At 40.3% G+C, this 15,284-nt stretch overlaps 1 protein-coding gene across 1 annotated transcript; it reads left to right on the top strand.

Annotated features, from left to right (window-relative positions):
* Positions 1-12,056: 12,056 nt before the first annotated feature.
* LOC133830918 (protein PAL OF QUIRKY-like) lies at positions 12,057-15,016 on the top strand. The gene is made up of 2 exons (XM_062261033.1): positions 12,057-13,467; positions 13,909-15,016. Exons 1-2 carry the CDS (start codon positions 12,344-12,346, stop codon positions 14,825-14,827), a joined length of 2,043 nt encoding a protein of 680 aa, XP_062117017.1. The 5' UTR covers positions 12,057-12,343; the 3' UTR covers positions 14,828-15,016.
* The last annotated feature ends 268 nt before the right edge of the window (positions 15,017-15,284 follow it).

Here is a 15,284-nt window from a genome sequence, read left to right as displayed (position 1 = left end):
CCCCCCCCCCCCCCCCCCTTGGAACTAATACTGAACCATAATACTCACTACCTTTCATTTCTTTACTTAGAACCAATACCTCTTGCTTTCTATCTTATCATATCTTATGCCGTGTCACCTTAGTCATAATCCAGCATTCGTCACTGTGACTACTTCATCAAGGAACTATACTTTCCTTAATATCCCAAACATTTGCACATTCAATGTATGATTTCTTGGAACGACCATTAATTCTTCAGATTGCCATTCTATCCGTAGACAACCACCAATTCTAGGTTCAAATCTTATTCCTTTCGTTCTCTAATTCCTTTCTAGAATCTTGAAGAACTAAAGAATTCTCGACTCAGCACTATCAATCACCATGTCCTGTCACTAGTTCACATGAACCAAGGTATGTTAACTCAATCTACTGAGTTGCAAGCTTCCATATCAAATCATTTCACTTGTAGTCTAATGTGGGCCATTCTTGCAACCCACCACTATATTATTTTACCTTCCAATATACAAATTTTAAACCTTATCAGCCATTTAAACTTCTTGACTATCATATAATTAAGAAGGTAGTACGATGTTCATTTGGGACCTCCATCTCCACATCAGATCCCATCGGATCACTCATCCGACCCTTATATCTTAACCAAGATTCTTTTTCTGAGTTCCAATGTCCAAAGAAATATATATCTGTCCATAACCAATCACAAATACTATACCAATCTCAATCGTTACCTTGTCTGACCTTACTGTAACCCGTGGTGTTATATCCAATCGGCACAGACCTTCCCAAGTAAGGGGCCAGCTTCCAATTTAATTTATCTCCTTGTACAACCAAGGGTTTCTAACATGAATCACCCATCAAGTCTTACTGAATCTTGGTCTCAGGGTTATCTCTCTTACAAATGACCTAACGCTCAAATCCCTTACTTTATGCATTCATTGTTAACTTAATGTTCCATGTATACCGACCACATTCCCACTCTTTCACCTCCCGCGAGGCACAAATCATTATCTTATCAGTCTATAACTGGGCGTGTCTCAGCCTTTGATGCGCCACTTACTGTTTCATGTCTTAAACAAAGACAAAGTCCTTTACATTACCCTTCCGTATCTATCCATTACATGCGGATTCCTATACCACAAGGTGCTAACCAATCTTTATTCTGTCTTCTGAAAATCTAATACAAAATTGTCCATTTAGTCTACCCTTAGGTTCTTCTATCGTTCTAATCTCTGGTGTAGCTGTCTTCCAAAGATACTTCAGGTAGTAGATGACATGTTCACCGGTCTCGTTGTGCTTCCTACCCTTCAAATGTTCTTCAGTAATTTCTCTATGGCTTCAGACTAAATCTCTTCATACCTGATCCCTTCTCTTCCTATAGCGTAACCTTGAATACCCTTGAAGAAACGAAGCTAATACCTTCTGGAACCTTACATGTGACCCTGCTGCTTCAGTCTTAGTATCATTAGTGTAGTAGTCATCTATATTCTGCTTCTAATTGTTAAGTAGAACAACGCATCTCTAACGAACCTGAAGGTACCTCATCCAAATTGTTCCTGTATTCTTTGCTTGTTAAACTTACCTGTGTTGTTGAAGCTTAAGTCAGTTAAGAACTTTTTTTTAATAATCCATCACACCCCACTGAGTACAAGTAATAACTCCTGAAATGTCTCTTTCCTTGATCCTCAGCTGGTAATAACAAGATCGAAGATCAATTCCTGAAGACATTGTCCTGTCTTGTAACCGGGCATTTAAACTCTTCATCCTTAACAGGCGATGACAACAAATCCTACGATACGATGCTCTGTCTAATCCATTCCTAAGTTAAGAACTTCTTCAACTGAACCAGTAGTTCTTTCTGCCAAACTAATACCATTCTTCATAGTGTCCCTGATACCAAGTTTGTCAATAGCCCTATCCTGAAGCGTACCCAACCACTCCTTACATACCTATCTGAATCCCTACTGACCAACTCAGTTTCCATTCAGTCCAACTAATGTACTTTGAGTGATACCCCCAACAATCCATGGTTGTCTCTTATCTAACAAATTATCTCTCACCCAGGCCCCTATCAAGGCGCTCATAAGACGAGCTCAATTACTTTCACTATGAACCCCATTTTCTACTTGTGTTCCAACTCTTCTTCAGAAGTTTCTAATTCATCATCAACGAGAACTACCATCTCAAGCCTCTCATACAATAGCCCTGAGACATAAACTTTATATCTGAATCCCTCCTGGGAGATACACAACATTGAACTCTTTCAGCCCGTTATATAACCAAGAACGAGCGCTATCACGTCAATTGGTCACCCCGAGGAACTAGCCTCGGGCTTCGAATGTAACAAGGCATTCCAACCTTCCATTCTCTAATATTGGGCCATCCGCCCTAACGTACGAAACCATTCCATGTAGAAGAACGTGCCCTCACCTAGTATCTTTCCAGTTGGCATCTCCTGCTTCTGATGAATACCAAATAAATTCACTAGGTCTCATTACTGTCCTGGCGGCTATCCTGTAAACTAGAACCCTTCCTGTTAGAACCAGGAGCCATAGAACTGTCAGGAGTCCTTCTATTCCAATTACCGAGAATCTGTCCTTACTAATTTCCACCAATGGGAATACTGTCATCTGCATCTCTTGCCCTACGGCATTCACACTCCATACCTCATTCTGTATACCTTCAGTAACATGGCCCTCCCTACTGCCCAAGCACAAATAAACATCTCGTGCATTGGAGTGGCCCTGATGCTCTGGGCCATCCCAGAGTTTAATCCTTAAATGATTCATCATTTCCGGCTACATCCACTTGTGTCAACTTCCAAAGAGGATTGACCAACTTACCAAACTTGTTGACATACTTTGTCATTGTCTTACCATTCTAAACCAAGTTCATAAACTCATTAGTCTCCGTAGCTCCAACTACGTCTTCATAACCTCTTTATTAAATCACTGCCTGAATTCCTCTCAACTAGTTATGACAACATTTTGGGTCTGAGTACCACTTTCGGGCATCCTTCTGCCACAACTACTTAACACAACCACTTTGTCACGACCTAACATCTTCGTGTGATCAAGGATGGGATTAACTATATCCATCCACTAATCAATTCTTGAGGAAAGCCAAACTCTCCTCAATACTAGAGGATAGTGCTTCTAAAACCTTCCATGCAATAATTCTTATCTATTTTCACCCTCAGGTCAAACCAACACTGATGCCCTTACCATCAAGGTATACAAAGCAACTCTTTTCCCCAGCAAAACTCATTGTTTCACCCATCTAATTCCCTCTATCAGACCTAGCAGCCTTTCTCACAAATTAGCAAACATCTGCTGCAGTTTTCAGGGGCAGATGGAGGATTCCAACCCTTGCTATCATCTGCAACCCTCACTATAACAATATCAGGTCCACCTAGCCATTCTGAGCACAACAATCTGAATTCATCCGCTATCACCAACTAAACCCCTCAGCCCTGATGTTCATACCCAGAACCATCCCACGGCCGGGTCCAAACAACCACGATAATCATGCACACAAAAAGCATAATAAACACCAATCTACAATACTATGCATTTAGTTATCAAATTTCATTGCCACCAAGTACATTCATACTTACCATGTTTCCATAACCCAACAAGCAGATAAAGCATATACGTTCAATTTTAAAAATTCACCACATATAATCAATATACAAACCATTATCCATATATTCATCCACATGCAATAGAAATGCTAATAAGCACGCCTCAATATCACCACACAGTAGTCAAGGGCCAGGCCCTTTCAGTATCTCATGCTCCCTATTAATCATACAACTTAATAGATTCATATTTTAGTTAAACACTTATGCATATAATCTCATGTATTCAATTACAATACCCTGAGTCGAGCTTGTCTTTAGCGGCAAGTGTACATATCCAGCCAGTCTTCAAGAACCCTTAAACCTAGACCGCTTTCATACCAAGTTGTAACGCCCTGGATAACCAAGACCGTTACACTGTGTTTAAAATAGTGCAGGACTTTCTAATCAAGTCATTTAAATGAAAATGTGATCCTAAAGTCATAAATAAGTTAGGTTTAAAATATTTTGGTCATAAACGGATAATTTTCATTAAAATAAGCGTTTAGTACATGGGATCCCAAAAACAGGGTTTAAAGGACATATTTACAAAACTTCCAAAAGTTACAAACAAACAAGGCTACTTTAATGGAAAAATACACATTTTAGGTTTCCTTCCCTGTAAAATCCCTCGACCGTGGCGGCCGAGCAGCTGACAATGTAAATCTCGCCCCCAGAGCGCTCCAACCCATGGTTGATCCATCTTACCCTTGCCTTTACCTGCACCACGTAGCACCCGTGAGCTAAGGCCCAGCAAGAAAATCATAATATCATAGCATGAACAATATCAACAACCAATAATTCATAAAACATAACCAAATATTCAACAGTCCAGAGCATTCACATAATCAGTGATAACAACTGACAAATCAACAATCTGTTATCCATGTATTTAACATGTCATAATTCATCAGACTAACAATAATAAACATATCATACAATATTCAGGGTTGACGCCCATAGGCCGCACCCTCTTTTTAATCCATTGTCTCTGACTCACTTAGGTCGAGCCCAGTGTTACCCCACTGACTTTGGCTCGCTTATGCCAAGCTCAGTGAATATTTAATTAACCTCAGCTACCAGTGGCCGAGTTGCGTCCCTGTGCGCCAATATTAATTTCAGCACTCTTAGGCCGTTTATTTCATACTCATATGGCATAATACCATCATACAACATTTCATACAAGTATAGGGAACCCTTAGTCCTAACTTATCAACGTAAAAGGGTGCAGTTTTCTTACCTTTAATTCCGAGCGGAGAAGGTGAACTAGTTTCGAGCAAGGTCCTTAGCCTCGAGCCTTGGCAATAAACCTAGTCACAAGGGCCATTGATATCTATAAACTTCCAATCAAAAGAATAAAATAACTAGGGAATAGAAATTAGCCTATGGGACCTCAATTTCTACTAAACCAGGTAGTAGAAATTGTCCCGAGCATCTAGACTCGAACCCCCGAGCCCTAGCAATGCTTAAAACACTTCCAAGACTAAACTTCCCAGGCGGGTCGCGACTTGGCTAAGGAAGTCGTGACTTACCCCAAGTCAGAGAACAAGCTCCCATGCCAAAGGGGAGGCAGGTCGCGACATGGCCAAGCAAGTCCCGGCGCGCCCCTAAGTCAAAGAGCATCCCAAGCTAGAAGGCCACACGCGCCGCGATGCCCCCTGGCTTGGTCACAGCGCGCCTCTTCATCCCAGAGAAAACCTGGGTTTCCCTTCTTCTTGCAAGCCAAGAACACCAACCCATCAACCCAAACTTTTTTCCCAATTTATCCTCTTAATTCAACCCCAAATCAACTACGAATTAGAGAGTAAATTACACTGTTTAATCACCAAAACCATAGAAATTTCACCAAGGTAACCATCCCAATTTATCAGGCATAAATCATCATCAAAGAACCCAAACCAACTGTTTGATTCACTCAAACCTAACTACCAAATTCATACTCAAGCCAACCAGAATTTCTAGCACAAGCCTAATAAGGAAAAATCAAAGATGAAAGTTCAGAATTTACCTCAATTGTAACTGAGTTCTACCCTGTTTACCAGCTAGAAACCCCTTAGCTTTCCTTCAAAGAACTCCAGCCAAAACCTAAGCTAATGCCCCTTTGATCACCTTAGCCTCAATGTTCAACATAGAAAGTGAGGGAGAGGGGGAACGTGAGAGGGATGAGGGAGCCTTCCACTTGATTTCTTTTCTGCTTCTAGTTTCCTCCATCCTAAATTCTGATTATATCCTTAGATTTTAAGAAAAGACCATTTTACCCTCCCAATTAAAACTAATCATTTACTCAATCTAGGGGCATATAGGTCATTACTCCCAATTCCCGCTAATTCCTCGAGTGTTCCTAATATTTATCATTTAATCCCATCATCCAATTAATCACCAATTATTTACCCAAAAGTCTAGTAATTTCCAACATGTTCTCTAAATTCCAATGAATACCCTTAGGCTCTCCCCCGAGCCGGGTATAAATCCCCGCCGTGGCTATTTCGCCAATCCGCTCGCTAGGACCGTCTCGAGACATATGCTACAAATACATCCACATAATAATGTGGTCTCAACAATTTATCGCACATAATTAAATTTATGCCCTCAATGGACCAAAACTACAAATACGTCCTTATAAACTAAACAGGGCCCATATGCATATTAATTCTCATAAATATGCATCTCACATATCCATATATTCATAGGATCATGCATATCACATAATCATGCATTTAATCATTTATTCACATAAATACCATTTATGCCCTCCCGGCAAACTAATCAAGGCCCTTAAGCCTTATTAGTAATTTTGGGTCGTTACACTTCCGTAGGCAATATATCGGCCCCTATAGCTGCGATATATCGACATACGTTGATATATCGAACACGTATTTGCACTTTTTCAGCATATTTTGAATTGATTAAACAGCTTTGACTGAGTCAAAACATGATCCTAATAGCTGCTGGAAGGTTCTAAAGCTTCTAGATTTTTCTTTTATTTAAACTATTCATCAAAAATACTTAAAATCCTTAATAAACATGATTATGACAAGTGTCTGTTTAACGCCCAAAATGTGACAACCACTAAGCGGTGGTTGTAGTATAATCGGGCAGTCGATCCACAAGGAGGTAACCTAAAATCAAAAGATTAGTAGAAAATAACACAAAAAGTTAGTAACAAGAAATAAATAAAATTATAAATGGAAAGAGGTTTGAGATTTTGGTATTGTATTTTTTTGATGAAATGATAAAGTGAGATAGGTGAGATAAATGTAAGATGTAATCAAGAGTTTGAGAAATGGAAAGGTTTCAAGAATCATCCATATGCTTGCTTAGTTACTTAGTTACTTGATTTACAAAAATACACAAGTAAATAGTTCACATCCCAACATTTACTTGGAAAATCTAACATTAAAGTCCATATTCTTTTCTAACAAAAGTCCATTTGAGTTATAAAGTTCTTTACTTTAAAAGCACAAAGTTAATCTTATGAAAAATCTAAAAATTACAAAATACCCAAGGGCAATAATGCAATAGAAGATTAGACATGAAATTATGTATCAATATTACTTTTACTAATTAGAAGCACATATAAAGAGCATGACTAATCCTATATACTATTAGCATAAGTAAATAAAGATAACAAAATAAAGATAGAGATGAAAGAACATAAATAACTCAAATATATTACATTAAGAACATAGTAAATCAAAGTATCAAAATAACATCACTTGCATATGGAATCATCCCTAACCTTCCTAGGAAGATTAGGCCATTATGCTCATGATTCTCACAAAATTCTAAGAAGAAAATATGAGAAGAAAGTGAGTGGAAATTTTGCTATAGTTTCTCTACTAAAAAATTACATACCTATTGTGAAGAAAGAATCCCTATTTATAGATAAATAAAAGGACTAAAAAGAAATTAAACAACAAAATGGGGTTTACAAAATAAATCTGAAATATTGATAATAAAATATGATTTTGAAGAATCAAATCTTATTATTAATATTACCCTAGCTATTTTTGTGTATAGTCAAAATGCTCATTTTCTAAAATACCACAAAAACATGATCTTCAAAGCTCAAAATAGCAATTTACAAAGCCCAATACCCACAAAACATGACTGGTGACACAAGAGGGTTTTGACCCATTTTCAGCCAATGAGGGAGTGCCACGTAGGCAGGCTGCTGGGAAGGTTGAAGCTTGTTCATGTTTGGGCCTGCTGGGCCTTTGGTTATTGATGAAGGGGCTGGCTTTGGTTCACGTTGGAGGAAAAGAAGCAAGGCCGTGGGGGTCTCTTTGGATTAGGCTGCTAGAGAGCTGTTGAAGGCTGGGCAGCTGACAGGTGCTACGTGGCGTTGGAGATGCTTGGGCCTGTTGGGCTTCGATGGAGTGAAGCCGTGAAGAGTCATGCGAGTCAAAGGCTGAAAGGAGGTAATGGGTGTCTAGACACATGGCGTGCTAGGGTGGTTGGCAGGCTGGGCAGCTGTTGGCGTGGCGGCCTGGGATTGGCTGGCAGGAGGACGCGTGGTGGGCTGTGGTGGTGACACCTGGCGGCTAGGCAAGGAGAAGAGGAATCTTGCTGTTGGGCTTAGGCCAAAAAAATGGGCTTCCTTCTTGGGCTTTGATCTTCAAAAATACCATTTTCTCTTCTCTTTTTTCAGATTTAATTATTTTCTTTTCTCTTCATTTCAAAGTATCAAAATACAATTTTAATTCCTACAAAATAATAATAAATTAAATCATAATAAAATATTTTCATTTATAAAATAAATCATATTAATTCCATGAAAATATTAATTAAAACTTAATTTATTTTGACTATTAAAATCAATAAATGTGTATTTTTCACCGCTAATCAGTGTCACATTCTTAATAATTCTATCTAAACCTTAGGTTATAATAATTAATATTTATAGGACCAACAATATTAATCAAACCTTATGTTATAATTAATATTTCTAAACTACAGGTTAAACTTATAAAATCCACAACTGTTGTTATGAGTGTCCAACTAAGTCCCGGCTTGAACCAAAATCCACGGAAACTAACATACTACAAACTATACTAACTACTACTACTATCTAGCTAAGTAAAAATTCTGGGACACTACAACGACCCTGATGATTCTCATTGTCATCTCTTTTATCTACCATCTGCAACACATAAATGAATTAGTATTATTTTAAATTAATGCATTACACAAATGTTAATGCTCATAATCCCATCAAGAGGAAATGCAAGACCAACGTCCCGCGAGGCCCTCACGTGGACCACACCCCCTGTTCCGCGAGGCCATCCCGCGAGACCGTCCCGCGGAGCCCCGTCGTCTCGCGAGGTCATCTCGCGAGGCCCATCCCGCGAAGCCATTTCACGAAGCCGTTGCGTGGGCGAAGTCAGGCCACGTTCCGTGAAGCCATCTCGCGAAGCCGTCCCGCGAGGCCCTCACGTGGACCACACCTCCTGTTCCGCGAGGCCATCCCGCGAGGCCGTCTCGCGGAGCCCCGTCGTCTCGCGAGGTCATCTCGCGAGGCCCATCCCGCGAAGCCATTTCGCGAAGCCGTTGCGTGGGCGAAGTCAGGCCACGTTCCGTGAAGCCATCTCGCGAAGCCGTCCCGCGGAGCCCCGTCGTCTCGCGAGGTCATCTCGCGAGGCCCGTCCCGCAAGGCCATTTCGCGAGGCCGTTGCATGGGCGAAGTCAGGCCCTCCCGCGAGGCCATCTCGCGAGGCCGTCCCGCGGAGCCCCGTCCTCTCGCGAGGTCATCTCGCGAGGCCCATCCAGCGAGGCCGTCGCATGGGCAAGATCCCCTTATCTCACGGGGCCCTTAGGCCACTCCAACCGCGTGAGGCCATCAACAGCGCCCCATATGCGAGGCCGCGCAAGGCCCCGCGCGCGCATCCCTGAAGGTCTATCAACCCACCATCTTCTCGGGGTGCCGACGCCCCGTAACTTGACACGCATGGCCCAGAAGCGTCTTGCCTCATATGCTAAGACGTAGAGCGAGGCCAAGCACTTATCGCCCACGCCCGTGGGTAACCTTAGAATGCCTCAGGCATCCTGTACCAAGGGTCCCGTTCTCTACATCTCGGGATCCCCATGTTTAGGAGATCCGGTACGAGTCGAGTGAGACATATTTGTACGACCAGGTACCAGGTACGGATGCCAGTGCCAGTGAGGATCATGGTCCGTACGTCTACGGCCATAGGTCAGAGCCGACACCACTACCTCCTGCGCCAACACGCCTGCTACCACGCCTCAGGAAAGGGTACAGACAAGTAGTGGAGACATCCTCCTGACACCTGCTCCTGTACGGGATGTACAGCCACAACCTCTGAAGCCACTTCCCTAGTACAGTACGTTTGTACCTCTTGGTCCCCTGGACCACTATGTACCTAAGGCCGTTAGAGCCTACTATAAATGGAATTCCAAGGCCACCTGAAGGGGGGTTGGAAATTTTACTGTAGCAGAGACATTAGTGTGAATGAGATACTGAATTCTCCATTGTTGTTATTCCATTGTTCTTGAGTCATTGTTCAAGTTTTCATAGCTTTCCAATTAGCGATTTCAATTTGATAATTTTTCCAACTTAACTTCGTTGACGAGTTCTCACCGTCAACAACAAATAAATAATCACAAGTGTTAATGCATTATACAAATAAATAATCACAAGTATTAATGTATTACACAAATAAATATTCACAAGTGGTACACTTTTCACTGTAGTTCTTGCTAAAGAACTGTAGAGAAAAGTCTTTGCCTCCCCTTTACACTGCATTTTTTTTAAAAGCAATAAAATAGGGTGCGGGTATTAAATGTAATATTTTAGACTCATTCAAATCTTTTCTGTGTGCTTTTTCTTTAAGATTGAAAAAAAGCGCAAAGAAAGCTTATTTTTATAGTAGTGATATTTGTTTAACCGTAATTTGAATGTATTTATATATATATTCTTTTATTGTACAATCATTTGTAAAAGACCACATTATGCGTGTAGGGTCTATTTCATACTTGTAAAGCCCATGGCCTACTAGAGACTATAAATAGAGACATTTCACTGTCATTATTTTTCATGTGAACTTTACATACAAAAAATTTGTCAAACTATATTCTCTCTCAGACTTAAGAAACTGAGTTGAATCTTGTTCATCTGATCTTGAGTTTGAGATTTTTGTAATCAATAAAAGTGCAAGTAGACGTAGGTCATTACCAACTCTTGAAGTCAAACCATAAATTTATGTGTCGTTTACTTAAGTTCAATTCTCTTATTATTTGTTATTGTTTAATTGACTCAATGTCGTTGGTCAAATCGGTGGTCAACAATAATAAATATAAAACTGGGAAAATATGTTTTTTATTAATAAATAACTTTTGTATTAATAATAATTTCTAAAAATATATGTGGGGGCAAATTTGTGCTTAAAGTTGAAATACACTATTATGTTGAAAAATAAATCTTTAGTGTTGGAAGTGATTGGAAGAACCTTCTGGTGTTGGTTTGGAGGAGGGTGTGATAGAGCCCAACCCTAAAGGAGAAGAAGCTTGCTAGACTTTAATCACACCAGATGACAGGAACCATTTTTTTATAGATTCTTTATATTTAATTAACTTTTAGAAATCATTAAGTAGCACCAAAAGACCAGAAAATGGACCTTAGATTGTTTGGTTGGTATACTTATCTATTTTTGTTTGATTGTTTGAGAGAATTCTGACTGTCTTTAGCATCAGAGTACATTTATGAAGGTGCCCAAAGAAATATTTTTCATTCAATACCATTCAAGATATTCACTCATTCAATTATTGAAATTTATTACTTCGATTTACACTAAGTATTTTATTATATATGCAACTCATATTCTAAATATAAAGTGAAAAGTAATTTTTTGAATTCAACCACATGTGAAATTTTTATTTTGAATTTTTATTGAAATTTCATTAGAAAATAGGCGATAAGAGAAAGGCAAGGTGGTACAAAGATATTTTGTTATGAAGATTTTTTGTATAGTTTTAAAGGCACTACTCCAAAAATATCGGACCAATCATATAGAAATCGTATAATACAACATCAATTAGAATATTATTGAAACTTAAAGACTATCACGTGTCTTCAAAGATTATTTTCACGATGCTTTTTAGTAAAGTATTAGAAGGCCCCTTGTAACATCCACTCTTCTAAAAATTCTGACATATAATTGGTATGAAGTGTAAATTTTGACGGATACATTAATACTATTGTTCTTATAACAAGGTTAAATTTTCCTATTCTTTTTTTCTTATTTGAAAGGTTATACGTACTTTATCTTTATCAATATGGAAAATGGAGGGAAAGAAAGAGAGAAATACATCGATGATGGAGCCCAGTCGTTATATATATATATATTAAGAAAAGAAAGAAAGAAAGGCAACTTGAGTGAAGGTTATGGTAAAAAGCAAAAGGTAACCCGTCAAATTACACATCTCAAAAAATGGTTGCCCATTGGTATTGCTTGCCAATGATATCCAACTACGAGCCAGACAGATCAGATCCGCTCTTCGTAGTAGTATTATTTTATAATATAATAGTGTATACTCTTTTGCTTCTTCATCCATACATGAGAACTTATAATGTATAAATAAATAAAAAATTGACTATAAAACACTTCAACTTCTGTTCCATACTTTTCCATTTTTGACTTGGATTATATTTTCTCTATACTCGAACAGTTTTCCACTTCAACAAAAGTAAATAATAATAAAAATCCTCCAAAATGGATCCGCCAACTGTCCCACCACTTCCCACCACCTCCGCTGCCTCAGTGCAGCTCAATTACCCGGATTCCGTCGACTCCTCGCCTCGTTCTCGCAATGCGGACACCTGGACGGATGAGCCTCTGCCACCTGTTCCCGGCGCCAAGCTCCGCCTCATGTGTAGCTATGGCGGCCACATCATCCCCCGTCCCCACGACAAGTCCCTCTGCTACGTCGGCGGCGACACCCGAATTGTAGTTGTTGAGCGCCACTCCTCGCTCGCTGACCTTTGCTCTCGTCTCTCCCGGATCCTCCTCAACGGCCGAGCTTTCACTCTTAAGTACCAGCTTCCCAATGAGGACCTGGACTCTTTGATCTCCGTCACTACCGACGAAGATCTCGAGAACATGATTGATGAGTACGATCGGACTGCTTCCAGTTCTCCTCTTAAGCCCTCTCGTTTGAGGCTTTTCCTCTTCTTTGTCAAGCCCGAGACGGTGGCCTCAATGGGTGCTCTGCTTGATGACGCCAAGTCTGAGAACTGGTTTGTCGACGCGCTTAATGGGTCGGGTCTCTTGCCGAGAGGGTTGTCGGATTCGGCCATGGATGAGTGTTTGCTGAGCTTAGATGATGGGGTTAGGGGCAGTGATTCTTGTAATGACCTAGAAGCTCAGGGAAACTTTTTGGGGAAAAACAACAAACAGGTGGTGGGCAAGAGTAATGCACATGAGATACAGTATTCTATGCTCGATTCGCCCATTGTTGAGAACCATTCGTCCTTTGGGTCGTCTTCTTCTTCGCCTTCCATGTCGAATTTGCCCCCTATTCGGGTTCGTGTAGACGAAAATGGTGCCAGAGGTCAGGACCAGAGAGTTGGAATGGAAGAACAATTTGCCCAGATAAGCTTTGCAGGAGCTCCTCCGCCTTCTGCTCCGGCAGCCCATGATATCATCTCTAGTGGTCATCAGGTTAATCCTATGTTCATTTCTGGGGAAAATATGAATAAGGTATTGTCCGAAGACGAAAGGTCGGACCACGGCGTTCCTGTTGGGTTTAGGAAGCCACCGTTGCCACTGCAGCCTGTGCAGCCAAAGGTGGCTGCCACTGGTGGATATAGTTTGCCTTCTCCGGATTCGGTTGCGAGGTATTCTCTCACATTACATGTAACTTTTCGGTTGAAGGCCCTTTTCATTATACGTGATTAATCTAATTCACCGTATATATCTCTGTTTTTTTAGCTTTATAAATGTCCTGTCTTAGTCAAAGTTAATTCTTTTGAGAGTGAGTTATTAGGTAACTGCATTGGTACCTACCATTAAGAAACCACTAAAATTCTTTTAAGTTTTTTTTTAGTGGATGATTCATGATTGGTCAAAATGTAGTTTAGTTGGACAATGATGCTAAGTGCAAGTAATTACGTATTGTGTTAAACTTGGACAAAAATACTAGGGTCCATGTAATTATCATAATTGAATCATGGAATCTAATGGCACCAATTAAATTTCCTCGTATTTACTCAAATTTTCGAAAGAGTAACAATTTAAGGTCTAAAATATATAAACAATTTTATTTTATACTTTGACAGCGATACAAGTAGTTTGACATCTGCTAGCTCCTTTTCGAAACCTATGCACTATCAAGATCAACATTATGTTCCCCATATGGAAATTAGAGGTCCTGCTAGCCCGAACACAGGGAACAACGATAACTCTGATCCTGGTCCTGGCACCCAAAAAAGCAAGGATTCTGGCTACCTCTTCCCTCAACAACTAGATCAGCATCAATATCATCCACAACAATATCAACAGTTCACACAATACATCCACCATCCTTCAGCGAGTCCAGTGCCAATGTCGCCTTACTACCAAGTGTATCCTCAAACACCCCAACAGTATCATCACCAAATTGATCAGCAATATCCAGTCTATTTAATGTCGGTTCCTCCACAAACTCAGCCATACAACATGTCGTTGCAATCCAACATGGCTGATACTACAACATCTGGGGTGACCTCAAGTCGACCGATAACGTCTCCAATCCCTAATATGGTTCCTGCCCCTGGCCCAACCTACAAGCAGGAGGGAGTTCCCCCGGTTTACCCTGCTAAGGCTGCTTCCCCTGGTTTGGCTGATATGGCTGCAGCTGCAGGCACAGGCATGTACAAGACTGCTGTGGCATCAAATCCTCCAATGGTTCAAATCCCTCCAAATCAGTATCATCAGCAGGCATACGTGGGATATTCTCAAATGCATCATCACCCTTCTCAATCCATTTCCGTTCCTTCAGGTACTGGGAATTACACTTGTGAATATGCCAATTCTGCGGCCCCTAGCTCTGCCCATGAGCAGGTTTTCTATGCACAACATCCAGCTCAGTCAGCCGCTGCACCTGCCCCATTGCCTTCTCAGTATCAGTCAATGACTCCTGCGGCTGCCATAGCATTGTCTGAGGCTGCAAAACAGCTGCCTACGGAAAACAATGCTCAGCATAACAGAACCTCATAGCCACTGTAAGCCAGTCATGCTGGAAACAAATAAGAATTTTTTTTTGATGGTAAAAAAATGGTTATTGTATTGGTTTTTCTTTTTATTTAATTTTTCATTGATGTTACAATTTGCATAGTGTTGTACTACAAATGGATAATAAAGAACATGGTTGTCTTCTTTACTTCGGCAAGTTGACAAATTTTCCCATTTAGTTGTATGTCATTCCGATGTTTCAATATTTTTAAATGGGAAATACTAGAATCAATCTCCGTTCATTGCCAATATTTCAATCTAAGGTGCGAACGTCTTCATTGACAATATTTCATTTGATAGTTTGGTTTATGATGTTAAACATGTGGATTGGAAACAGTCACATGGTCAGCGGCATGGACGCCTTTCCTGGCGGGTCCTACAACCATTTTTACCACGCTCTTGATTCCTAAATTTCAGCCAAACGAGGAAAATGTTTCATCAT

This window comes from Humulus lupulus, chromosome 4, assembly GCF_963169125.1.
Source record: "Humulus lupulus chromosome 4, drHumLupu1.1, whole genome shotgun sequence".
Taxonomy (NCBI): domain Eukaryota; kingdom Viridiplantae; phylum Streptophyta; class Magnoliopsida; order Rosales; family Cannabaceae; genus Humulus; species Humulus lupulus.
Note: the sequence above shows the minus strand (reverse complement) of the source record. Positions and strands in the feature narration are given on the sequence as shown.

Excerpts from the sequence above, each read along its gene's own strand:
- LOC133830918 (XM_062261033.1), top strand. The coding sequence starts at position 12,344 with ATGGATCCGCCAACTGTCCCACCACTTCCCACCACCTCCGCTGCCTCA. Across the intron at positions 13,468-13,908 it reads TCTCCGGATTCGGTTGCGAG|CGATACAAGTAGTTTGACAT; the intron begins GTATTCTCTCAC and ends ATACTTTGACAG.